Source organism: Brienomyrus brachyistius, chromosome 9 (assembly GCF_023856365.1).
Source record: "Brienomyrus brachyistius isolate T26 chromosome 9, BBRACH_0.4, whole genome shotgun sequence".
Classification (NCBI taxonomy): Eukaryota; Metazoa; Chordata; class Actinopteri; order Osteoglossiformes; family Mormyridae; genus Brienomyrus; species Brienomyrus brachyistius.
The window spans coordinates 23085338-23111709 of NC_064541.1; the positions used below are offsets into that span (position 1 = coordinate 23085338).

At 41.5% G+C, this 26372-nt stretch overlaps 1 protein-coding gene across 4 annotated transcripts in view; it reads left to right on the forward strand.

Annotated features, from left to right (window-relative positions):
- The window catches only part of nphs1 (NPHS1 adhesion molecule, nephrin), a 32915-nt gene extending 8158 nt beyond the window's left edge, over window positions 1–24757 (forward strand). For 2 of the 4 annotated variants that reach the window (XM_049024572.1, XM_049024573.1), the window contains 26 exons: window positions 5340–5462; window positions 5862–5943; window positions 7551–7654; window positions 8099–8220; window positions 8542–8713; window positions 9347–9504; window positions 10003–10144; window positions 10760–10884; window positions 11184–11352; window positions 12024–12153; window positions 12721–12893; window positions 13086–13226; window positions 15717–15857; window positions 16705–16826; window positions 17143–17302; window positions 17380–17536; window positions 17814–17965; window positions 19937–20048; window positions 20155–20336; window positions 20578–20625; window positions 20747–20875; window positions 21186–21231; window positions 21963–22086; window positions 22302–22383; window positions 22463–22623; window positions 23606–24757. In XM_049024572.1, the coding sequence (XP_048880529.1) occupies window positions 5340–5462; window positions 5862–5943; window positions 7551–7654; window positions 8099–8220; window positions 8542–8713; window positions 9347–9504; window positions 10003–10144; window positions 10760–10884; window positions 11184–11352; window positions 12024–12153; window positions 12721–12893; window positions 13086–13226; window positions 15717–15857; window positions 16705–16826; window positions 17143–17302; window positions 17380–17536; window positions 17814–17965; window positions 19937–20048; window positions 20155–20336; window positions 20578–20625; window positions 20747–20875; window positions 21186–21231; window positions 21963–22086; window positions 22302–22383; window positions 22463–22623; window positions 23606–23731 (3383 nt within the window). In that variant the 3' untranslated portion in view covers window positions 23732–24757. Of the gene's footprint in view, window positions 1–5339; window positions 5463–5861; window positions 5944–7550; window positions 7655–8098; window positions 8221–8541; window positions 8714–9346; window positions 9505–10002; window positions 10145–10759; window positions 10885–11183; window positions 11353–12023; window positions 12154–12720; window positions 12894–13085; window positions 13227–15716; window positions 15858–16704; window positions 16827–17142; window positions 17303–17379; window positions 17537–17813; window positions 17966–19936; window positions 20049–20154; window positions 20337–20577; window positions 20626–20746; window positions 20876–21185; window positions 21232–21962; window positions 22087–22301; window positions 22384–22462; window positions 22624–23605 lie in introns of those variants that run through there. The other 2 variants (XM_049024574.1, XM_049024575.1) reach the window with 2 other exon arrangements.
- The last annotated feature ends 1615 nt before the right edge of the window (window positions 24758–26372 follow it).

Below are 26372 nucleotides of genomic sequence, written 5' to 3' on the forward strand. Positions count from 1 at the left end.
TCAGAATATATTTAATTCCAAATTTAAATTCCTGAGAAATTTCTGAGTGTAGGTTTGTCCGAAATAAGGACCCATCTAATTAAACAACATTTTCACTTTTTTTTCAGCGTCACACCGCAATATGTAATCATCTAGATGAAATAACATGCATAATTAGAAATAATAAGTATGTTTGGGGACCTCTTACAAAGATTTGATTAATAGAAAAGCTATAGGAAATTATAGGAGTTACTTGACATGAAGTAGCTCTCTGAGGCACTTGGGAGGATCCTAGTGTGAAAGCAACAAAGCTGCAGCTCATTGGAAGGGAAACCCCTTACTACCACGATCATCATCATGAGATACCCTATAGCTACTGAGCTGTTGCTTCAGTCACGACTCTCTTTACTACAGTAGAAACTGTCATTTAAGGTCGACAAAGAGTAGTTAAGCTGCTGAGAGCTGATGATGTCCAAATGGGAGAAGGGAGATGAGTACAGCTGTATTTCATTGGCAAACACCTGCCCCCTCTCCTGTTCTGCACTGGGGAAATACAGGAATCAGAGAAAGGTGCCCCATTCACTGGCTCTCTGCTTCCCACCTGAGCCCTCAGATGTTGACGCGAGAGTAGAAGCGTGTGTGTCTTTGTTCATCCATATGCCAGTGTATTCCCGTCTGAGTGTTTCTTGGTTTTTTGCACTTTGTGTATCTGCATTTGTTTTTTTTTCCCCTCCATACCGTCTGAAATGTGCTTAATTGTGGCCTTCTATGCATTAATATTATATATTCTTTTCAACAAATTCCACTTGACGAGTGATGTGGCTACATATATGTGGCGTATGTGTTGCTGCTGATGTGTGTTGATTTATCAGCAGCTGCTCTGGCTATTTGCTTTTTAACTTCCATCTGTATTTACACATCACATCAGTTGTTTTTCATCGCTTATGGGCTGTTTGTGTTTACAAATATTCTCTCGCTCTCTCTCCTCAGCCCTACCCACCCACTCCTCCGTGTTCGTCTGATGAACCCACTGCTGTATTTCACTGTCTGTCTGTCACCTGGATGGCTGCTGTAGGGTTTGTGTGTTTAAGTCCATGAGGTGAGGGGCTCAGCTGGGATTTTACGCCTCACCTACGGCTCACCAGAACACCTCTTATTTGTGGGCCTCTGCTTGCCAACCTGAGTAGCTGTACAACCTGCACTGATATTCTGCAGAGCTCAACTACAGTGAGTGTGGGGAGGGGGGGGATGAGGAGAGAGAGAAGGCAGGATGGAAGGAGCCTGAGACAGACTGAGAAATGGAGAGGATGGTACAAACACAGGGTAACATTTTTAAGAGAATGGTTGGGGAGATAGAGGGTGGGGAGATGAATGAAGAGGAGACAAAGAGAGTGGGGTTATTTAAGTTAGTGGTACACCAAGAAAAAAAGGAAAAAAAAACTTGAAAAGAAGCAGGATCCTTTTGAAAGGGGAGAAGAAGAGGTGTGAGATTTCCAGCCTGAAATTCAGAGTGCAACTGTATCATTATTTCTTATTTTGGGGAATTTGTGTGGTTTTGGCAGACTTCCTCTATGCCAAGCGATGCGGTCCATAGTATTGTCTGGAGACATGCAGCAGATGACTCCATTGAAAGTGCACTGGCTGTCAATAACTGCATGACAAATTTAATGGTTTAAGACGAAATGCTTCCTATTATATCTGCATCGGGTTCTGCAGTGACAATCCAGAGAGATCCAATTGCTTCCTTTAAATCAGTTTTAAGCCTGAGCTACATCATTTTCATCTCTGTGAAGAAATAACTAACACTGCTGGCTGAGTATGACAACATCTCCCCCTAGTGGTACTCGTAAAGTATAGGGCTTGGTGAAAGCAATGTCTAAGGCTTTATAGCACTGTTTCCAAGAACATGTGTGGAAACCCAGCAAACAAAAGGGATTCACAAATGGTAAGGAACCCAAAAACTCTGCACGGTATAGTATAAACAAAGAAACCCCCAGGTTAGTCTTTTAGATACATTGAGTCTTTCAACAAAACATCATCAGACCACATAAAGCTTCACTGCTGAAGTCTGTAAATATGAAAGCATTTCTCGCATTGGCAAAAGCAAACACATACTTCTCGTTAACTCAGCCCATCACCAAAGAAGCCCTTGAGTACTCAAGCCAAAGAAAAACTGCCAAGCCAAGTAGATGCAGGAGAGCACCGTGCAGCCCCAAGTGTAGCACACACAGAAGAATGGCTTTAATGACCGAACACAGGCTGAGGGATCAAGATCACGTACCTCCCTAACACACGGGTGATTGTCTGCAGGTGTTTGTTTTTTTGGGGGGGTGGGGGGGTGGCAGACCTGGAAGTTTCCAGAAGGCTGTTGTCGTCACGAGTCATGACTACTCAAGTCCAAGCCATTATATACAAAACTAGATATAATAACACAAATAAGACAAATCTAATGCGTAAAATATGACTTTACTGTTTTATTTTTATGTTTTGCATAATAGATTTTGATTTATTGTAATAATTTGTAATGGAAACAGTACTACATAATAGCTGGTATTCCACACTGTGCTACCCAAACAACTTCTATAACTATTTTGGTTTAGTAATAGAAGCACGAATGTGACGTCTGTCACAATCTGCATAGGCATTAATGGTAAGGGTTATCAGAAACCTTCTAATTCGGTATTATATCGATATTTGTTTATGGATTTGATTAGTAGCGCTAGAAGTAGGGTGCCGAGGGTACTTCAGTACTCCCCCACCTGGTTGTTGGTAGTAATACAGTGTCAGATTACTGTTGAACAACGTGCCCATGCCTGTAATTTTCATCAGAGAAACATAGTTATGTTAATTATCTCACAATGGGTCAAAGATGACTTTATGATTAAATCTCGATCTTGAACAATTTGGATATCAGAACATTGCTGAAGGAGTTTATCAACGCCGCACAGGAAATGAAGTCATTTTTAGGTCACTTTGATCGTCCATGTGAACTCTTGTTGGGAAATAAGATGAACAAAAGCCACACAAGTAGTTTTGTAATTTCAAAATATGATGGTTTGCAGTTGTTAGCTGTTACGTTGTAGCGATCAATAGCTCTCTGTTGCTAAGCCATTTTTGTTGTTATTCGTTCCCTTAGCAATCAGTCTTTCCGGGTGCGGTTCATCTTGCTGACGAAGTAATCCAGTGGTTTTAGCCAGCCTGCTTTCATGCTTATTTTGCTGTTAGCTGTTGATTACAGTGACCCTAAAAGTCCAGAGCACGCCATCATTAACACAATTCAAAAACACTAAGAAGACGCAAAAACATAAAAATGACTCAAAACCATCACGACAAAAAAATTAAAAATATTTTTTTAATGCATTGTGCTCTTTTAATGTGTGTTTTTTTAGTGTGCTGTGGTTTTCAAAACGGAAGTGCTCCGCGCCACAGGGAGGGATATTCGACCCGATGATCAAGACGGACCGTTAGGGCTGGGTGGCATGTCGATATGTTTTTAAAATAAGATATAGGATGACACAATCCTGTTTATATTGATTTGTTATGTGCTAAAATTAGGGCTCTGTTAAAGATTCTCAATAGAGACAAAAAGTACTCAATCCTTCTTGGTTCTAAGCAACGCGAAAGCTTCGGTCGTGATGTTGCACAGAATACCAAAATCACAGCTACAATCTACCCAGGGTGCAATTCCCAAAAGCTCTGTTTGGCAAGTTACATAGTTGGACTCATTCTGTCGCATGGTTCCAACTGTGTAAGTTGCTAATGTAGTTAGTGTCACATCCATCCCACTCCGCCCATCTGATCCCCACATTTCCTCTTGGGTGTGGCTCTAAACAAGTCAAAACTGGGGCTCGTTAGTCTTCCCTCTTGTTCCTGCCCTCCTGTTAACCAGTCACAGCTGCGATGTTTTTGCCTCCTTTTTAGTCAGGTATATTAGCATCTCCCAGTCTTGGACTCCCTGTTTAGCCATAGTCGCTTATGTGTACCCATCCTGTTTACCACACTAAATGTTTTGATGCCGTGACAGTTAGTAGCTATGCTTTTGTGAAATGTTCACGTCACAGGGATTTTGATGGACGGAAAAAACCCAGGAATATTGTTATCTCACGTGTGGTGAGATCATTTTTTTTTTCTGTGGCTACGTTTACATGTGATATCTGATAAAAAATTTTCCATGTTTTTTAACCCGTAGAACCCGACAAATGCAAAATGCGTTGATTTTTCATATGTATAATGCCCACAAATCACATATGGTTGGAATCGAGAATACTTACTCCTATAGTAAATACACCCTCTGGTCCCCCTTCATAAAGAGGGGGATCACCACCCCGGTCTGCTAGTCCAGAGGCACTGCCCACGATGACAGCCCTACAGCATCCAGAGCCTTAAGGAACTCTGGGAGGATCTTATCCACCCCCGGGGCCCAGACATTGAGGAGCTTTTTAACCACCTCAGTGACCTCTGCCCCAGAGATAGGAGAGTCCACCCCTATGTCCCTAAACTCTGTTTCCTCATTGGAAGGTATATTGGTGGGATTGAGAAGGTCTTCAAAGTATTCCCTCCACTGACCCAAAATGTCCCGAGTTGAGGTCAGCAGCCCCCCATCCCCACCATAAACAGTGTTGATGCGGATGATGGATCAGAATCTCCTCAAAGCTGTCCGGAAGTCATTTTCTTTTTGAAAATAACAATGCATTAAGAAAGCACAAAATATTAAAAAATTAAATTTGTTAATGCTTTTGTGTCACGTACGCGGGGTGCAATCGCTGGGTGAAAACGGGATCGCTCAGGCAAGCGGGCAAGGAACAGGCGAGCCGGGAGAATACGGGGAATAACTGGGGATTTATTAAGGTCAAAGCGGGACGAAGCACGACCATCTACTAACATCAATGACAGATAATCAACTCAGGCAAGACATGGACTGAAATAGACAGGACTGTATAAGTGGACACAGCTGGGTACGATCGGGGAAGCACACGTGGGTAATCAGGGGGGCGTGGCACACACGAGGATCGCACGAGCTGGGCGTTACACTTTTGTCTTGACGTTTTCGAGTTTTGTTAATGTTGACATGCATTGCGTCGCTCACCAAGGGGAACAAAACATTTTACGCAGTGTTTCCAGGTAGCCTGCACCCCTAATCCCTACGATGTGTTAGGGTCAACTGTATATGATACAAATGTATGTCCCAAGTCCGGGACACATAAATACTGGACTCGATTACTACAACCCTGCTTACAGGCCCCCTCTGGTGACCATCGCTGCACCTTGCTAGGGATGTGACCTTTGGCTATGCAATAAGAGGCCTTGTTTACAGAAATTTGAGAGACCTATCTTAAGCTGAGTTTTATGCCTTACTACAGTTCCCCCATCCAAGCTCTTCATTGAGGTTAACACAGAGGAACCCTGGATAGCAGGACAGGAATATATTGTTACCTGCACTGCCGAGGATGCCAAGCCAGCTGCTGATGTCACCCTGTTCAAGGGTACGTGCCTGTCCCACTCAATCATTATCCCACATAGAGTACCATTACTGTTTTATATTCTTACATTATTTCTGTCATGGATGTGATGACATCATGGATTCAGATTAGCAAAAGTGAGCTAATTTTAAGGGCATAGCTGAACGTTTACAAAATAGACTTTTCCAAACATTACACACTGTTCTAGTCTCTGATGTCATCCAGTGCAATTTGTTCTCATTTTCATTTAATTTTCAAAAATGAAAACAAAATTACTTTACTTAATTCGGTATCCAAATTTCAAATAAATGAATGATCCATTCAAAGTAAGAGGTTAATGCAATATTATTAATTCTTGGAAAAATTAGCATTGAGGAATATATGTAGTACATGTCATTTTTCTTTCTGTGTCTCTCCGAGCAGATGGAGTGGAGATGACTGGAGCAGACTCTGTCACCATGTCTGGCTCAGAGGAGAAGTTGGAGAATACAGAGGCCATGGTGAAGTGTGTGGGCGTTTCATTGCTTCATGCTACAGCTCCCTAACTGCATATTTTGGTGGAAATTTTGCAGTGTATATTCAAGATGCTTTCCCCTTAAGTCACACACAGTTAGCTGTTTGTAACACCAAGCTAAAGTGCATTAAAGTGCAAGAAGAAATTGCATAAGCTAGAATAAAATAAGTGACTTAGAGTGAATCTACAAGGGAAAATTAAAGCTGAATTCCGTGTGTTTTATGATGTCTGACTTGTCTTCATAATTGGAGCTTATGAATCAGGTCGATAATTAATTTAATGAATTAATTGTTAAAGAGGCCCTATTATCCTCATTTTCTCCGTTCATATTTTTATTTTTGGGGTCTACTACAATAGATTTACATGCTTTGATGTTCCAAAAGCACATTATTTTTCTTATACTGTACATCTCTATTCACTCTGTCTATAGTTCTGTCTGAAACACTCGGGTAGAGCTTTAAGCCCCACCCCGAATGAGCCCATTGTGCTCCGATTGGTCAGCTTGTCCAATTGGTCAGTTTGCCCTAAATGTTCCGCACCTATTGGGAAAAGTTGCTGAGCATGCTGCAGGTTGGTGAGAGTGTGCCAAGCTTACAGCCAATAAGGATTATGTTATGATTTTTTCTCACCGTGTCACATAAGTAAGGGCTGCATTCCAAGCAGATTAAAGAGGAGTGGTTTCTGTGGTGAGAGGGACTCCCTTTGGCGATTACTTTGGGCTTTAAGACTTTGTGGATCATGTACATGCACATAAAGCTACATAACACACCAAAGGAAAGGGAAAAAAAAACAGAAAAACATAATAGGGCCCCCTTTAATTGTCAATTAAAATAATGCATTAGATTGATTAATTTATATATTTTTTATTCAAATAATTTAATTAATTCAGTTTTACTGAAGATCACGTTTCAGTAGGTGACATGATGGATTGAAGTATTGGAGTCATACCTCCTGCCTCAGTCTTACTTGTTCATAGCGTTGTAGTTTGTGTGACTGTGTGCCCTGTGATGGGCATCCAGGATGTCCCCTCGCCCAGTGCTCTGGCCTTGCTGGGATAGACCCTACACTCACCATGACCCTGCATTTAATAACTGGTTATGGAAGAAGGGTGGATAGTGATGGAATAACCCAATCTAACATGTGCTTTCTTATCAGACCTTTATTGATACATGCTTGGGAACAGTGGGTGTTCTGGGGCTCTAGGCGAGATTCTGCTCATTTATACTTAAAATATTACAGTATGACAGGGTATCTAGCTCCTAGCTAGCATGTGTTTTACAAGAAAGGTAGTGAAAAATTAAAACTAGTGTAAATAACTGCAATGTCACGGAATGTAAGTACTGGCAATCCTTCTTTTCATTCACTCTTATGCTCCCCTTTTAATCACACGGCACCCCTAAGCGATCGCCCTTGTCACCCATAGAGCAGGCTGACCCTGCTTTGGATATAACCTTTCACCATGAGGGATAGCAGAATATCCTCGTCGTAAAATATCCAGCCTTTATCAACTTTATAGTGAAATGTTGTGAGCAATGGAGATGGCAAGGCTCTTTAAGGCTGTTAAATGAGGCTGGTTTGACTAGGGCTCCTGCTCCCAGGTTTGTTGCCCAGAGCTCAGACAACGGACGGCAGGTGGTGTGTCGAGTGAAGCATCCCGTCTTATCACATCCCCTGGAGACCTCCATCACCATGAATGTATACTGTAAGGGTTTTCTCCCACTCCACCTCTTCTTGCATGCCTAGAGCAGGACTGGGGCACTTAGCAGGCCTCTTAATCTGGCGTGCTGAGTATAACATCTGACGCCCTTCTAGTCTGTTACACTGGCCTCGGTATTGTGATGCCTCCTTGACTGATTGCAGCAATAAGATAGCCACCACACTGTAAAGTACTTTATTGTACATCTTTTATTCATTGGCTGGGATTTTCTCATGTTTTGTCTTGCAATCTTCTTCAGATATTTGTCATTTGTCCTTATGGGGCTTCAGGCATGGGACAAGTCTCTTGGTGTTTCAATTAAAAGCTTGCCAAGAGTCATGTTAAATGTGTGCAATTTAGTGATGGCATCTTGACATATTACGTTTTGTTCAGGACTATTCATGCTGGTTTTTCATTCTGTTTCTCCTGTAATTTTCATCTGCCTCTCAGTCCCCCCTCAGCCTCCTGTGTTAGAGGGATTGGATACAGAAATGGTGCCAGCTGGGACCAGTCTTAAACTGGTGTGCATTTCCCATGGAGGAAACCCACTAGCAATGCTACACTGGACCAAGGTCAGCAAGAAGGAGCGTGCCATGACTTATGGTCATGCCGTGAAGCATCTGTTTCATGGTTCATAGGCGTTAGGTTGCTGGTAATGTTTCAATGACAATGACAGTATTTGAGCAGGATTAGGATTTGGAAGACATCTGCTTACCTCCAGAGATTCGTTCTGTATATCAAGTTTCAGAAAGGCATAAGCTATTAAGCGGATTAAGTGAACTGAGATGAGATTTGCAGTTTAGTCTGAAGTTGCAGCCACGAGCTATGCTCCTCACTCTTTCTCTCTGGCTTTGCATTCCTCCCAACACTGGCCCTCAATCATCCCCACCCAGAACGGGGAAGTAATATCTACCAGCTGGGAAGTCGACACGTTGTCTCGCAAGGCTAGCAGCATCCTAACGCTGCAGGTGAAGCCAGAGGATAACCATGCCGAGCTGAGCTGTGAGAGTGTCAACCAGGTGTCCCCACAGCCTTTTGTGCTGCTCCGCAGACTTATTGTCTTGTGTGAGTCCACTGCCCACCTTCTCCTATTGGAACCATGCATGGTTGCATGATTAATGCATGGCTACCGTTTTCGCGAGGTTCTACACACATACATATATAACCATCCATCCATTTTCCGAAACCGCTTATCCTACTGGGTCATGGGGGGTGCGGAGCAATGGATAAGAGGCAGGGAACAACCCAGGATGGAGGGCCATCACAAACCATTCACAAACCATTCATTCACATATGCACTCCTACGGGCAAATTTCCAAGTCCAGTTAGCCTCAACATGTTTTTGGACTGTGGGGGGAAACCGGAGTACCCGGAGGAAACCTCACGACAACATGGGGAGAACATGCAAACTCCACACACATGTGACCCAGGCGGAGACTCGAACCCGGGTCCCAGAGTGCTAACCACTGCACCACCAAGCCACACACAAACACACACACACACACACACACACACACACACACACACACGCACACACACATATGTGTGTTTCGTTTTGTGTACAACAGATACTCAACTTTGTGCCTATGTGATATGATGTGTTTGGGGAAGACTAACCCAATGTGCATGTCTTTACCTCTAAGGCGTTCACAGGATCTAACTGCACAGCCCGGCTTTCTCCTCTTCTTCTCCTCACAGTCGAGCCAGCAGAGGTGAAGGTGCTGGGATCTTCCAAGGCAATAGCTGGCAAAACAGTGACCTTGTCCTGCTACACGACGTCCAGTAACCCTCCAGTTAATATTCGCTGGTGGCTGGGCTTTCGTGAGCTCAATCAGACTGTGGTCACGTACACTGAGGTGAGCTGTTTTTTTCTACACTATACAACCATCCTTAACAAGATCAAAACACTATTTCTACTCAGATGGCTGCACGTACAATCCACAGAGAGACAGGAAGCAGGGTGTGGTAAAAAGAACAAGAAAAAAAAATATATATATATATCTTTTAATGCCCAGGATGTAAACTAATTTGCACAAACAATTTATCTGTATGTCATTTATTTTTACACAAAAGGGAAAGTTATTTTAGAATACCTTCAAACACTTCCGTAGAACAACACAATGTCAGTCTCTGAGATATGAGGCAACATTCTGTGTCCCACACCTTGATGAATGCTGAAAATAAGATGATTTCTGGAATACAGTTTAAAAAGATATAGATATCTTCCATAAAGCTTTATTTGCTTTATTAGTGTGGCAGGTGCTTTTCCATGCCAGTAGGTGGTGCTGTGTTTAGTTAACATGCTGGCCCAGCAGGCAGGCCTGAAGCTTCCTTACCTGGTGTCCCAATTCAAGGGAAGTAATGGGGGTATGGTGACCATGTCCAACCTGACCCACACGGTCTCCCAAGAGGAAAACGGGCTGCCGCTGACCTGTGAAGCCTTCAACAGAGGGACCCGCTACTCCAAAATACTTTCCACTCCCCTGCAAGTGTTCTGTAAGCCTGAGACTCTCACCTACCCATAGGCAAAAATGTGCATGCAAGGAATGTGCCAGCATTCCATGATAGATGGGAAACTATGATTCATCACATTATAAAAATCAAATATGTTACACTGAGCAGAGTTGATAGCTCTATGGCCTCCTACATGGAACCCTCTGCTGAACTGGATAAGCAGTTACAGTAGATGGATTTTTTATACATACAAAACAATGGAAGTAATTCTACATGTGTATTCTCATGTTTGTGATCTGAATGATATTGCATTTTACACATTTGCTTAAATTATTTATTCATTGCTTAGCTATGAATAACAGAAATCTTTAGACACACCCACTCTAAGCAAATAATCATAATTCCACAGAATTTTCCAGTTGAACTATTCAATATTCAGATGTGTATTATAAGTTTTTTGCATTTGTCTTTGTCAGTCCTCTCATTTTATGCCTGTTTTCCTTTTTTTAGCTCCTGCTTTAGTTCTTAAAATTTTCCTTTCGCTTCCCTCTTCATCACACTCTACCCCTAGACCCTAATTCTCTTTTTATCTTTTTACATCCTCTTTCATGTCCCATTTTGTCTGTGTCGGTGACCTTTTTGCAATGTATCTCTCAGACCCTCCTCAGAAGGTTTGGATTGAAGGTCCTCCTGATGGAGTCCCTCTGCACTCAGGGACTACAGTCAGATTCATGTGTTTTTCCACTGGTGGAAACCCCCCTGGCCGCTTGACTTGGCTCAAGGTTCGAGAGTAAACATTGAACATTGCCAAATTGCCTGTTCTGAGAAATCGCAATCTGCTGCTGAGTTTTTTTGAGGATTTTGCATCTGTGAATTTATTTCAACATTCATGCTTGAGTGTTTGGATTGCATTTTGGAATAGACTCAGCATTGGTAAAAATTTGCATGGATTATGCTACCTTTAGTTTGGAATGCTATTTCTGATTTATTTGAATAAACTGTAGTCTTAGTTTACAAATGCTGGAAGTCTTACACCAGATCTTATAGCGGTACCATAATGATCTCATTGTCAATCTGTCAGGATGGTAAAGCCGTCCGGGACACCGAGAAGCCTGTGACGACAGAGAAGGGCGTCTCCCGCGAACTGATTCTTGTCCTTCAGCCCAGTGACAACATGGCCATCTACCGCTGTGACGCTACCAATGACGCCACGAAAGTTCTTTCAGTCGAGACAAAGCTGCACGTACTTTGTAAGAACATGTCAAATATTATTGAAATTTCTGTCTGCAAATATGAGTTGAGATTTAAAGTACTAACACAACATTTACCGTTGGAATTTAGTATGTCACATTTTTCAGCTGCATAGTATTTTTGTGTTCTATGACATGTGTATGTGAAACATTAATGGAAAGACTAAAAAAGGCATAACGAACGATGAGGTGTGTGGTCTAATGAAAATTATCAACTGCAATTTGGTGTAACGTGCTAAGTTGGAGATTTTATTTTCAATTGTGTAGTTACACAAAAATCAAAACCACATAAGGAAAAAATATTTACCAAAGCCGTGATATAAATCTCAATATTATACCACTTACCGGAAGGTTCAGAAAGAATGTTTTGTGCCCGAAATGAACTGTATTAATTAGCATTCTCTCCTGTCTTGTCTTACCTCCAGAGCTATGGGTGCTTGTAGTAATGTGTGCGAAGCTTGTATGTTTTCCCTGTGGGTTTCCTTCCACAGACAATTTAGGTGAACTGGTGTTTCTGCTATGACCTGGCATCCCATCTAGAGCATTCTGTGCATTGTGCCTTGAGCTTCCATAACTCTGCACTGGATAAGTAGTTGTGAAAAAAATCCTGAAAGGATTATATGTCTGAAGAAAGGAACTTTTTGTCGTAACCGCTGTGTCTGTGCTTCCAGTCCCAGCCATCAGTGTGAAGATTGTGGCCAAACAGAAAGAGGTGAGCAGTGGGCAGGAGTTGACCTTGGAATGCATCACAGGCAGCAGCAACCCCAAGGCAAATATCTCTTGGAACCTTGGACCTCAGAAGTAAGAAATATCGGAGGGCAGGAAATTACATTTGTTTTTATTTAAAGAACTGCTGAAGAGCAGTGAGGGTGGCATGGTGGTGCAGTGGTTAGCACTGTTGCCTCACACCTCTGGGACCCGGGTTAGAGTCTCCGCCTGGGTCACATGTGTGTGGAGGTTGCATGTTCTCCCCATGTCGTCGTGGGGTTTCCTCTGGGTACTCCGGTTTCTTCCCACAGTCCCAAAACATGCTGAGGCTAATTGGAGTTGCTAAATTGCCCATAGGAGTGTATGTGTGAGTGAATGGTGTGTGAGTGTGCCCTGCGATGGGCTGGGCCCCCATCCTGGGTTGTTCATCCATTGGAAAATGGATGGATGGATGGATGAAGACCAGTAATTGGATTAGTACTAATGTACTCTACATTATAAAACAAGGTGTACCTAGTGTAATTTGGAATCTGTTACCATATACTAATACTAATAGTTTAAAAACTCAATGTTTGGGTGCTGCTGACATTTTAATGAAGTCTGCAGTAGCTCTGAGGTTTGGAGGAGCAATTTGATTATAATATCTATTTGTCTCACAAGGCTGAATGGGGTGGACCAGGCCCCCACCAAGGCTGAATATGGGGGCGTATCTGCACGCAGTGTGCTGTCGCTTCTACTCTACTCCCACCAAAACGGCTTAAGGGTCACCTGTGAAGCCTTCAGTGTCCTCTTGTCTGAAGGGGTTAACACCTTCTACAAGCTCAGTGTGCTTTGTGAGTGCCTTACTTTGTAACTGTGACTGTGTGCACAGATTTATGACTGAACAATACTGTGTGAGTTTGTGGGATAGCTTTGTTACTTTGTGCATCGACTTGTATTTCATTGTCATGTGAGTGTATCATTGGTTGTGCAAGGTGGTATTTAGTTTATTATAAAATAATTTCTTGCGTCATTGTGTTTTTCAGACCCCCCTGCATTTGACCCAAACCAGCCTATACTATTCCAAGCAAAAGAGGATGATGCAATACACCTGCCACTGATAGTCTCTGCCAATCCACATGATATTGACTGTGTCTGGACCTTTCTGGGCAAGGAGCTGCTGAAGGGTAGGAAGCATCTCTGATCTATCAACAGGACAACCATCTGCCAGATGCCATGCTCATTACATTTTAATGTATGCAGCCTAAATGAAAATTGCGCTCCTTGCAATATAACACAATGGATCCATGATTCCATTTTTGTACTAACAATCATTTTAACTTGGCAAGAAACAAATTCCTTTTTGTTTTCCCCTTAAATATAGGAGGCAGTAGTACAAAGAAGTCTCACACCCTTAACTCTATTGCTGTAATGGTCCTGAAACCAAGACCGAAACCGCGATATAAACGTTCATGATCTTAAGCTGTGGTTCCGGCACCATGACATCCCAACCCCATTCGCTGTCACTGCTGCAGGTGCATCCTGTTGAGTTCTCATTATATGTGAAACCTTACAGTACTCATGTTTCATTTCACAATTAACACGATAACTCATGTAAATCATCCATCCATCCATTTTCCAAACCGCTTATCTTACTGGGTCGCGGGCGGTCTGGAGCCTATCCCGGAAGCAATGCTCACAAGGCAGGGAACAACCCAGGATGGGGGGCCAGCCCATCGCAGGACACACTCACACACCATTCACGCACACATTCACTCCTACGGGCAATTTAGCGACTCCAATTAGCCTCAGCATGTTTTTGGGCTGGGGGGGGAAACCGGAGAACCCGGAGGAAACCCCACGACGACATGGGGAGAACATGCAAACTCCACACACATGTGACCCAGGCGGAGACTCGAACCCGGGTTCCAGAGGTGTGAGGCAACAGTGCTAACCACCATGTCGCCCCCTCATGTAAATCATAAAATTATTATTCTATTTAAAGTAGGGGGCTGAAATTAAGAACTGGGTTGAATTCGGCGGGCAAACCAGGTCAATATTTATTGAAAAGCTGTCTTAAATTGACCATGTGTAGTTAGATGTATTATGATGTATTACTCGTACAAAAATATGAACTCTTCTCCCAAGACATCTTTTCCTAGTGCTTATCCACCACACCAGGTATGGTACTTTTGGTACTTTTGGTACTTTCCCTTTTCCATTTACTTCTGGTCGAGTGCCAGTAGCACAGTAGCAAAAGTTCCACTATCTAAAGTGCCAATCAAGTACAGTAGGGTACTTTTCTAGTACTTCAGTACTTTTGGGTGGGACTTGAAATGCTAAACAAATTATGAGACTCTAGCTGGTCAGAAGAACAGATACATCAACATCAGGATGGCATGACAAGAAATAAAGTTTTTTGTATAATGTAGCTACTAGGACAGTATTGTACTTGAAATTGATATTGAAATGTGAGTTTGTTGTAATAAATACTGGTGTATATATAAAGCAGAAAAGGATTTCAACATAAATTTCTCACAAACTCATCTAGGAGTGATTTAAGCAACAATATGAAAATGATTATGATTATGATTGTCTCAGAGAATGCATGTAGCACTTTTGCAAAAGCAGCGGGGATAAACTTTAGTCTGATGTTAAAACGGATGCTACATAATCCAGAAAAGGAATATTTTTCAATTTTATTAAAATAACAAAACTTTAAGTTTTTTTTTCCTATGATGGAGTAAAAATGCTTGAACTCCCTGTACTATAATGTCCATACAATATAAAAGTAAGAAAAAGTCTGACCTTAATCTAACTGACTAGTAATGTAGGAATTGCATGTGCATTTGAAGTTGGAATTAATATCACATATCACCCAACCCTATAATATGCTACAGATATTTTTCGAATTCAGTACAGTACTCCAGCTCGTTTTGTGATGTCATTCAATGCCCCCAGTTTTTATGCCAGTAGAAAAGCAACATGTTGAAGTACCATCCTTTTGGTACTTTCTTGGAAGTACCAAAAGTATGGTAGCCGGTGTGGGGGAAAAGCGCCCCAAGAGGCAGGAGGGGGAGCTAGCTCGTAGGCCTTGACTGACGTGCCAACGTGCCACCTATCGCTGTGCAGTCTGGCATTTGTAGTACCAGTGATGGGAGTGGTATACACCAGCAGACCAGTTCTGATAGACATAAGATATTATCTCGCCAGCCGGATACAGTTGTACCATGAGCCAGATATGACCCACGTGCCTAGACTTTGACACTCCTGATTTAAAGTAAGGACAAGTTGTATATTTTGTAAATATTACACCTCACACCTATTTTATTGTCTTGCAAATGTATGTGTCATATGTTTTGGTCCAGTCATGATCAAGTGATCACACCTACAGTAGGCTGGCGTCATTATTGAAACCCACTTTAGTGTTTCAAATTGTTGATGATTAAAATCCAGAATATTTTTACCATTTTTTATTACTTACCCACCCCCCCCCCCCCAAAAAAAAAATTATAAAAACAAAAGTGAAGCATACTGAACCATGGTTCAAGAATTTAGGTCTAAACCGAACCACAGATTATGAGAATTGTTAGACCCCTACATATCGCCCATACTAACCCTGCACCTATTGTTAGGCGAGTGGCTGGCCTCTCAATTGTCACTATCCTTATATCCAGGGAAAGACAACAATCTTCGCTATCACTGGAGAGAGGGCCTGGAGATCTGGAATGTGACTAGGAAGGATGCGGGGCAGTACAATATCAACTGTAACAATACAGAGGGACAGAGCAACATCACCCTCATCTTGGATGTCCAGTGTAAGGCATGCATAAAAGAGGCAGTGGGCATGCTGTTCTGCCCCGATTGTCCGCTCCTTCCATGTGCCACGCCGCCTCGTTAACCTCATGTGGATTCCCTGTGTTTACCAGCTGTTTCTGATTGTTGTCATTAGCCCTATGTGTTTAGTCCGCAGTTCAGTTTGTTTCACCAGTCCGGTCGTCGTATTGTCCGTCTGCGTTTTGCCTGCGTTGTTTATAATTACACCCTGCATTGCCCGATTTCCTGTCTCTGATTGTCCTTCCCTGGTGTTATGCATGACATATGCTTTGTGGCTCTGGGAGTTAAAAGCTGTGATTTGAAGTTCATTCGTTCAAATCTAATGGCTGATGGAGTTATTCCAGCTTTGGGCCCTTGATCAAGGCCCTTAACCCCTGTGCTGCATGCTAGCTGACCCTGCACCCCAAAACTTGCACATACCTGTATATGTTTTGTCTAGTGGAGGAAAAGATGAGGATATGCATAAACTACCCAGTTCCCACATGGGAATGAATAGTGTGTCACTATTAATTTCCTCTTTGCCATGTGCCATGTGCCACATACAATACCCTCATGATGAGCGCAGCACCTTAATTTCTGAATTTTTCAAATACATTGCAGGGTGAATTTTGCGTGTGTTTATAATGTAGAAGATTTTCCAAAGGACACATGAGGTTACAAAGATTGTTAAAGTTTGTCAAATGTTTAAGACAAATATTTGGGGACCTAAGGAGCTCTGAACTCTCCAATGTACCACTGTGTGCAGCATCTTTCTCAAATTTCTACCTGTATTTCAACACTCTAGGCAAATAGTTATTCTTTATTTTTGGTAATTGAATTTGTTCCTAGATGCCCCCAGTGTGAGGATAGTGACTGATCCAGTCTATGTGGATTTGGGCCAGACAGCTAACCTGATGTGCAAGGCTGATGCCAACCCCCTGATCTCGGGCATGTTCTCCTGGGAGTGGCTGGTGAGATTTTCTGTCATTCCAGGCATACCATCTTTTTCACTGATGGTATTTTAAACTCACCCCTGTTTATCACCCATTCCTTTACAAACCGAAACATGCAACCTTTCATTGCCCTGACAATTCCTCATTCTCCCACTTCTTTTGTTCTTTGCTCAAAGGAAGAAGAATAGGTTTCATTAAAACAGTGTTACTAAAGGGAGTGTTTGTCAATGCCATCTTGAATTATTTAATCCTCTCACTTTTAAGCACATAGTTCATTGGAACTGTGTTTTCCAGCTGACTCAGTATTATCAGAATCTTGCTCTGTGTATTTCAGGGAGAGGAAGAAGAAGAGCTTGGTTTGCAGGATGAAGATGAAGACACTGGTTGGCTCACCATTGCCGAGGTTACCCGGTCCCACAGCGGGCGCTATAAGTGCACAGTAGACAATGGCATTGGACCCTCTGCAAGTGCAGAGGTCCAACTTGTTGTGCGCTGTGAGTAATTTAACATCCACAGGTAATTGATACATTACGACGATGTGGTGCTCTACAGCTTTCTCCCATTCCTGTAGTTAAGCCTGAGATCCAGAAGGGGGTGCAGTGGAGCAAAGTAGCAAGTCGGGGCGATGGCAGCAGCAATGCTGAGGTCATCTGCCAGGCTGAGGGGATACCGAAAGTTCATTTATCTTGGGCCAAAAATAATGTGCCTATGGATTTTGCTGACCCAAGGTATGGAGAACTATTTCTAATCCGCCCACTTATTTAGTATATGCCATTGAAGAATTTGGTTTGACGTCAATGCAAACCGATATTTTTGTGTAAATCAGTAATGGATGCACTGCCTTCTCATTTTGCATGTCATGCACATTTTAGCATCACTGGGTTTTATTATAATGAGTTATAATGGCTAAGAAACAGTAGCGGACATTTAGAATAAACTTCAAGGATCAGCGGTCGTGGGCATAGGCGAGATGTCTCCCCGAGCTGTGCTACCCTTTTGTGGCAGGTACGAAGAGCGGACTGTTAGGGAAGGCTGGGTTTACACCAGCATAGTCACTATCATCAATGTCAGCACAGCACTGGACTATGCCGTATTCACCTGCAATGCCCGCAATGCCCTGGGAGAGGAGCAGCTGGCCATCCAGCTCCTCAGCACCAGTAAGTGGGGAGACGAGAATCCAGCCAGTCATTACTCTCCAGAAATTCTTTACTACTTTTTAAGATGCTGTAATGTGTGTAATGAAGTTTTGTAATGGGTGTAATGAAGTCCTTTGGCAAGAATGCATAATATTTGAAGTTAATGGTGAGGGAAACAAGGAGATATTGATAAAGGGTGGCTGGAGAGGAGAAGCTGGACAGGAATATACTCAGATAAACAAAAGGAAAAAGGAGGGGTGTAAATGTATGAAAGAAGTGTGTATGGGAATGGAGATGATGGTAGGAACAGGGAAACAGGGTCAATTTTAATTAACACAGAAGAAATATAGGGCATACACATGTAAAGCAAGGCATGTAGTGGTAAGAATGAAGCAAACATAATCATTCTAATGTTATTTTTGCCCTCACTTAGCCACAGTGTTGTGAGATTACAATTAAGGGAGAGGCCAAAGCTCAGTGTGGAAAAAAAGTCCATTTCCATGACAACACCTGAAACGTTCCTTGTTTGGCATTTACAGCAGCGATAGTCTGCCTGTAAATTAAACCAATGGAAAGAGCATGTGAAAAGAAGATGAAGTGATTATGGAAGCCTATTTCTCCTGATATTGTTGCTCTCTAATCAAAAGAAGCATACAAAAATAAAACGTGGAATTCATCATTAGTTGTAAACCACTGATACGTAAAACAAAGTGACCTAGATGTCATAGTAGATAAGTGAGATGCAGTGGAAGGCAGGTGCCCATCACTGGGAACCTTTCTACATTCGACATTCTAGAATGTTTCTTGTTCTAACATTTCCTGATAGCAAGGTTGCGAAGAGCTTCCCTGTTCACTGCCCTGGCTGCTCTGCCTTCAGGCTGTGAAATTAATATCCATCCACATCCGCAATGCCCTCCCAGACACATTTAATGTTTAACTTAGAAACCATGAGGTGCAATCCAGTATTCTCACTATTTTTTATTGGTGCATATATTCATAATTAATCGGTTACATTTATATTAAATAATATATACTCCTTATCATTATAAGGTTGAAATAAAAATTCTTGTGGTAATTAAGGATTCGAAGGTGCAGGCCCATGAAGTAATAAAATTAATCCTGAACTCTGTAGCTTATTCCTTATTCCTGCGTCTAACCCTAATCTCTGCTGTTTCTCCTTCTACATACTTATGTCTTTATGGAAGCTGCTGATGATGTCATCATGGGCAGTAAGGAAAAAAGATGCTATTCTGGAAATGTTTATTTTTGCTGTATTCCCCAGTTTTTTTTTTTGCCTACCTCACAAATTGTCCTTGAAATGATGAGCCGTACTCTCTGATGGGAATCTTGATATGCATTTTTTTATTCAGCCAGCTCCTTTTTACAGAGTTTGGTATCTGTTCACACAGCTGGATTGTTACAGTTGGAACTCAGTGAGTGCAGGGAGCTGACAGAAACAACCCCACAACCTCAGCATCGCTCTTTTCTCCGCACTGCTGCCTTGTCACCCAAATACTAATGTAAAGGAATTTCCAAGCCTAGAAGTACAACTCATAACGAAGTGATGGTCCTCGATAGACTTGGGCTCTGTATGTCTATATCTACAGGTCTGGCCCAACCATTTTAAGGGCCTTAAGCAAAATTTGATTAACCTACTTGTCATGTGTCATCTTATTTCTTAGGGGGCACCCTGGGCACCAATGGGCCCTAGGCAGCCGCTGAACTATCTCATGCCTTTGGACGGCCCTGAATATCTCTGTTTACATCTGTATTCTAATTTTCACTCATTATTTCTGATCATTTTAGAAGAGTTGAAGCTGCTATTTTGTTGCCATATGTTGCTGCATGTTGCCACATGTTGCTAATCGTGTATGCAAATGAAAAATGTACTACTATTATTGTAAGACTGTGACAGGTGATAGATACAATTTGATTTCTGTCTTATATGTTTACACTTTTATTCCAAAATGTTTTTCAATTTTTCTCTCACAGGTCACCCTGACCCTCCATCAGAATTAAAATTAGTCAGCGTCACCCACAGCACAGTTACGCTGGAATGGAACAAAGGCTTTGACGGTGGATTGGAGCAGAAATTTCGTGTCAGGTGGATTCATTAAGTTCATTAAGGCTGTAATCAAAATGAATTATCTATGATTTGCAATTTTACAGACAGTGATTCTCTTTCTTTCATTGGGTTATATCCATGGCAGGTATCGCTGGCCCGGGTCTGCCAGCTTCCTGTATGTGGACGTCTTTCCACCATGGGCTACCATATTCACAGTCAGTGGCCTGTCTCCTCAGACAGCATACAGCTTCTCAGTCAATGCCCTCAATTCCATGGGGGAGAGTGGATATGCTGATAATGATACAGTTCTCACAGTCATCACTAGGGGTCAGTGATTTATGGAATATTTTATTCTTGAGCCGTCCCTTAATAGTCTATTCAACACGGTATTTTGTAAAACAATGAAACCAAAAAAAGGGATGAATTAAAAAAACTAATTAAAAATGAATGCAGTGTTTTTATTCTAGAATTTCTGAAAGTGTATTCAGCTGAAACCTGCAGCTGTTGTGAATATTGTTCTGGTTCAGTTTCCAACATTCAACTCTCTGTGCTCTCTTCATCTCAACAGAACTGCAGCCTTCATATGGACAGCCTGACATGGACATGGAAACATTTGGTAATATTTGGTAATATTTGGAAAAACAGAACAAATGACCTTCGGTGTTTTCGCAGAATTTCAATGACGGCTTTCCAGCCTGTATATAGCAGTATATCTTGCTAATGAATGTCTTTGTTAGCCTCAGAGTCCCTGGTCATGCCGCTCGATTGGGTGATAACACTGACAGTGCTGGGTGGAGTGTTGTTGGTCCTCAACTCATTGGGCTGCTATGTAGGTCTGAGGAAGAGAAGGGGGAAAACCCTCACAGGTACTGTCCATGACATGACATTTATTCCTGATCTGGCACCAGATACAGTTTCAGAAGCTGCCCGTAAAGCTCAGTTTTAAAGGGAGGGGAGATGTGTCTTAAACCTAATGAGTCTGTCATTTGCAATCTCGCTTTTCCCCCTCTTATCTTCCTGCTCTTCTCACTCCTCCAGTAGCTCTATCTGCATGGCCTTGCATGCCACTTTGTTTTCTCTGCAGTTGTCGTTTCCGCCTCCCATGTCCCTTTTTCAGTTTGCACTTCTTCCTCCTGTCCTTCTGTTATCTTATTCCTCTTTTTCTCTTCTTCCCAGATGAAAAAAGTAATCGCTCTGAAGGATGTATGAAAACGGGAGAGGGGTGAGTTAGCCCAGCTTACTTTCTGAGCAAGCCTTTGCAGGCGAACAATGCTTGGAAATTACTTTGAAATATCACAGTCACATTTGATTTAGTACAGATAGTAAAGCTGAAAGAAAAAGTAAAAGTACATGTATTAAAAAAATATACTATTCTCATTCGTTAGGCTGTTAACTTTAAACTTTAATGAAATAGTAAAATCAGATAGGGATCTCTTTAAGATCATTCTGGGGAGTCAGAAACCCATTGTTACAGGTGTGTCTAATTTTTAGGGTGTGCAGTTAATCAATGGTTTGTAAGAATCAGGGGTCTTTTGATAACATAGGGCATGAGGGTAGTTGCATGCCAGAAGAGGGTAGTTGTGAGTATAATGAGGAGCAGCAGTAGAAATTTTGGTAGGTCTTTGCCTTAACTGCACCTTCATAAGGCATTCATTAAGCATTAATAGGACATTCATAAGCGGCACGTAATTACACTTTGCATGTCTTAACCCATTGCATTCATACTGGTTTCACTGAACAAGACATGACAGATGTAGTATATATTAATAACAAGCACTATAATCACATAATGTTTGTTGTTAATGTATGTTTAAGGTTCAGAGTTATGCACTTGCTTTGTTCTTCCTGTCCACTGAATGTTCTGCAGATACATTATAAAGGTATTAGGAAAGTGCAGTTAATGTGAGGCATTACCAAACTTTCTGATGAATGTCACTGTCTTGCTCCATGTAGGTCCATGCTGGCTGAGTTGAATCGATATGATGGAGGGGAGATGATCAACACAGCTGCCCAGCGCACCTTACTGGTTGACAGTGGCTCGGAACCTGGGAGCACAGTATATGAGACCTATGGAGATGTGAGCAACCTTGGATAGAGAAGGGGAGGAGAAAGAGTAACAGGGATAATGGTACTAATTGAGTGGGTGGGCAGGTTCTTCAGAAAATTTAGCTATTTTTTGGACATGCAGTTACAAGAACTAATTTCATGGGCAAATGAAAACTTTAAACTGCAGAATTTCAGGAACACCCAGTTCAAAATACACTAATCATGAAGGGAATCTTGTGTCATCAGGATTACAGCCATAAGTACTACTTTCCCATCACCAATTTTCAGCCCTCGCTGTACTCACACCCTGAGAGACCAGAGATGCACAGTAAGAAAATATTTTTGGTTATTCAGAAATACTTAACATAAAGAAATATACTCATCATATACCATGATTTCCTTCCAAGGTGCCAGGTACTCTGTGGGGGCAGAAAGTCATAACTACGAGGAGGTGAGGGACTGGAGAATGTATGAAGATTTGGGCGAAGTGTCCCTCCCCCCCCCTCATTTATTAATTCCCCCCTTCATGACAGACCATCACAGGTCTTGGCAGGAGACCAACCTCCAGGTAGGGCTGGGCAATTAGTCAAATTTTAATTTCAGTTATGATTTTGGCTTCCCACGAAAATCTAAATAAAATAATCAAGATAAAACAATTATTGTGTCACATTTTGTTCTCCCCCTGTGTCTTGTGTTATAAAGCGCAGATATGGCGTCAAATCAGACTCACCACAACCAGAATTTGGATTTATTTACTAGAATTTGAATGGTAACCTGAACTTGGATTTATTTACTAGAATTTGAATGGTAACCTGAACTTGGATTTCATTACCTGAATCCCAGAATGTGAATCTGAATATGTTTACCTGAATTTAAATTAAAGACACCAAATTTGAATTCATTACCTAACTGGTGCCCTGTCTTGTGCGCGAGAGAAAAGTGAGTAAAGCCTGGCAGAGAGCGGAACCCAGGTCCCAGGGGTGGAGGCGACAGTGTTATCCACTGTGCCGCCCTAAATTCAAACTCAGCTCCTTTAATTCAAGTTCAGGTGAAGGTTTTCAAGTTCAGGTTCTTTAATTCAAGCTCAGGTAAACATGTTAACATTCAGGTTCCGATATTCAGGTAATGAAATGAAGTTATGGTTGACATTTAAATTCTAGTAAATAAATTCAAATTCAGGTTGTGGTGAGTCTGATTTGATGCCATACGCACCCCTTTCCACATCCTTTTTATTAGTTTCTCAGCTGAATTATATTTACAGTATATTTCAAGGAAATCTACAGTTAAAAGGACACTTTTATTTTTTTTTTACAAGATCAATAAATGCGTGATACTTCCCAAGTCAATGAGTAATTGTGTTAAATAATCTTGATCTTAGTATTGACCACAACCATGATTTTTGCCATAATCTAGCAGCCCTACCTCCAGGTGAGTGAGATTACTTGCTAGCAGGTCTGTTCGATTTTTGCTGCCGTGACTTTACATTCTCCCTTATAGAGAAATGTCTTTATTACGTTTTGATATCCTCTCACTCCTCCCATGCTTCACAGGAGGCTTATCAGAGAAGAAGGAAAGACACAGCTGATTTGGAGACAGAAGACGGAGCATATGATTCAGTAGTGGAGCATAACTATGACTATGAGCTGCCATTTGAACTCAGGGGGGAGTTAGTTTGAGATGATATTTGATTATTTGACTGTAAACATCTAAGCACCTGCAGGCAAAAGTCATGTATGAGTAAATAAACACTGTCGCAGATTATTTTTCATCAAATCAATAGTAGGATAGAATTTTTTTTTCATTTGGTTTTATGATTGTTGTTTTTTGATTACATTCTAACAACACCGTTTTAATACAGTATTGACTGTTTGATTTCAGATGTGGGGCGGTGTGTAGTTAGACGGTCCCATGGTTAAAAGAGGGATATCACCACTGGACCCTTAAGCAAGCCCTTTAGCCACAATTATACCAGGAACTCAGTTTAATGTTGCGTTAGGCAAAAGTGTCTGCTAAATGAATGTCAATAAAATGTATTGAGCCCACAATTCACAACAGTTATGTAATCCCTTTCAATACAGATTATTCACATAATTAAAATGTAATATTTTTTCTGTATACTACCATCGTGTTTATTGCACAGCATAATATAGTGTAGCGGCATCCCTGTAGCCTCACACCTACCTGCCTGTCAGTTGAAATATTATAAGCCCAGTTCTCTTTGTGATGTTTGCATGTATACTTCTTGTTCGTACATAAATTTCCTCCAAGAACCCTCCATGTAGTCCCTGGATATGCAGTCATGTTTTCCCTGCCTTGTGCCCTGTGCTTCTTCAGTTCGCATCGTTGGCATCGAGCCTTTACTGGATAATCAGTTATGGAAAAGAATATATGATATTTCTGCATTCAAAAGCTGAATAATCTTCATACTGTGAGGACTTCAACCACACAAAATGTTCTGCTCTTTCTCCCTGTTGTACTCCTTCGTTAATAAGTGTATTTATATGCATCAATGAGGCATTTACGTCAAGCTCTCCTGACACATGCCTGCAGTCACAAATTGAATGACTGAATGAGCCAGATGAAGGCCCAGTGTTTACTGATGACAGTAATTTTGTTAATGTAAGGGACTAACCTTTAAAATGCTTCACAGGAGAATTGCATCACTCTGGGATATATTAGCAATAAAATGCAGAAACAATGCAGTCTGGGCATTCTTTAGATGGCTTGTTAAACCTTAACTTATTTTTGATTAAGTGTTTTATATTTCTTTCAAGAGGGCGGCATGGTGGTGCAGTGGTTAGCAATGTATGGGGCGGCATGGTGGTGCAGTGGTTAGCACTGTATGGGGCGGCATGGTGGTGCAGTGGTTAGCACTGTATGGGGCGGCATGGTGGTGCAGTGGTTAGCACTGTTGCCTCACACCTCTGGGACCCGGGTTCGTGTCTCCACCTGGGTCTCATGCGTGTGGAGTTTGCATGTTCTCCCCATGTCGTCGTGGGGTTTCCTCCGGGTACTCCGGTTTCCCCCCACAGTCCAAAAACATGCTGAGGCTAATTGGACTTGCTAAATTGTCCATAGGTGTGCATGTGAGAGTGAATGGTGTGTGAGTGTGCCCTGCGATGGGCTGCCCCCCCATCCTGGGTTGTTCCCTGCCTCGTGCCCATTGCTTCCGGGATAGGCTCCGGCGACCCAGTAGGATAAGTGGTTTGGAAAATGGATGGATGGATGTTTGGAACATCTGTAGCATAATATATATCAATGTATTTGTTGACCAGCATTGTAATGTGTTACCGTTGTTCTTATATCATATTAGTAGGTACACTATAAGCGTATCTTATAAAAACAGTGTGGACATTACTTACTGAGAAATGAAAGAACATAGGCAAATACATAATCTATACTTAAACCACAATTTTAAAAAATCCGTATTTAATTGTTTAGCCCTAATACTGACCGAAGACAATATCTCCTACCACTGCTAAGCCCTCAACGCAAATTGTCATTAAAAAACACATTTATTTGAAAAGAACAAGTTTTGAAATATAAACCCACAAATATCCATTTATCCTTTTAGAAAGTAGAATATACTCACGTATAATCGTCTTACAACCTCCGACGAGCTTTTTCACACGTTGCTTCTCTTCGCAGCAGTTTAAACCTGTAGCCCGCCATGAGTGAGAACACATCCACCTCAGGCCTGCATATTTCGCTGCTGTTTCTCTGAATTAAACAATGCATGTTGTCTACATTAAAGTATTATTATTAATATAAATATGGTGAAATTGTAATTTGTATATTATTATAATTAATATACACTAAAAATACAAATGCATATATCAATATTGATTTCACCACTGAGCATAAATTGATTCAATGTTGAAGAACCCACCATGAATTAATCTTGATTGATCATCCCCGAGCATGAATTGATTCAGTGTTGAATATTTTCAGTAATATCGATGTTGACTCAGCATCTTATTTTCAATATTGAAAAAGTCACTTTATATAAAAATTGAATAAAGGTTTTGCCACCATCAATATTATAATATTGAAAATCTGACCAAAAATCAATTCAGTTTCAAAGCTGATAATTTAACACTGACCATAATTCAAGGCATTTTACTATAATTCAACGCTGAAACAATAACACGATGCTTTCTAGGGCTCCCTCCCTACTCAGTAAATTTTATCACGGGGATTTTAATTGTGTCACTTAGCCCTCATCCTAGTCAGTGCTGATACATGAAAGAACGAGCACAGATCTGGTGAACCTACTGTAATTGCATTTTAAAAAGTCACACAAAGCGTTCTATGGGT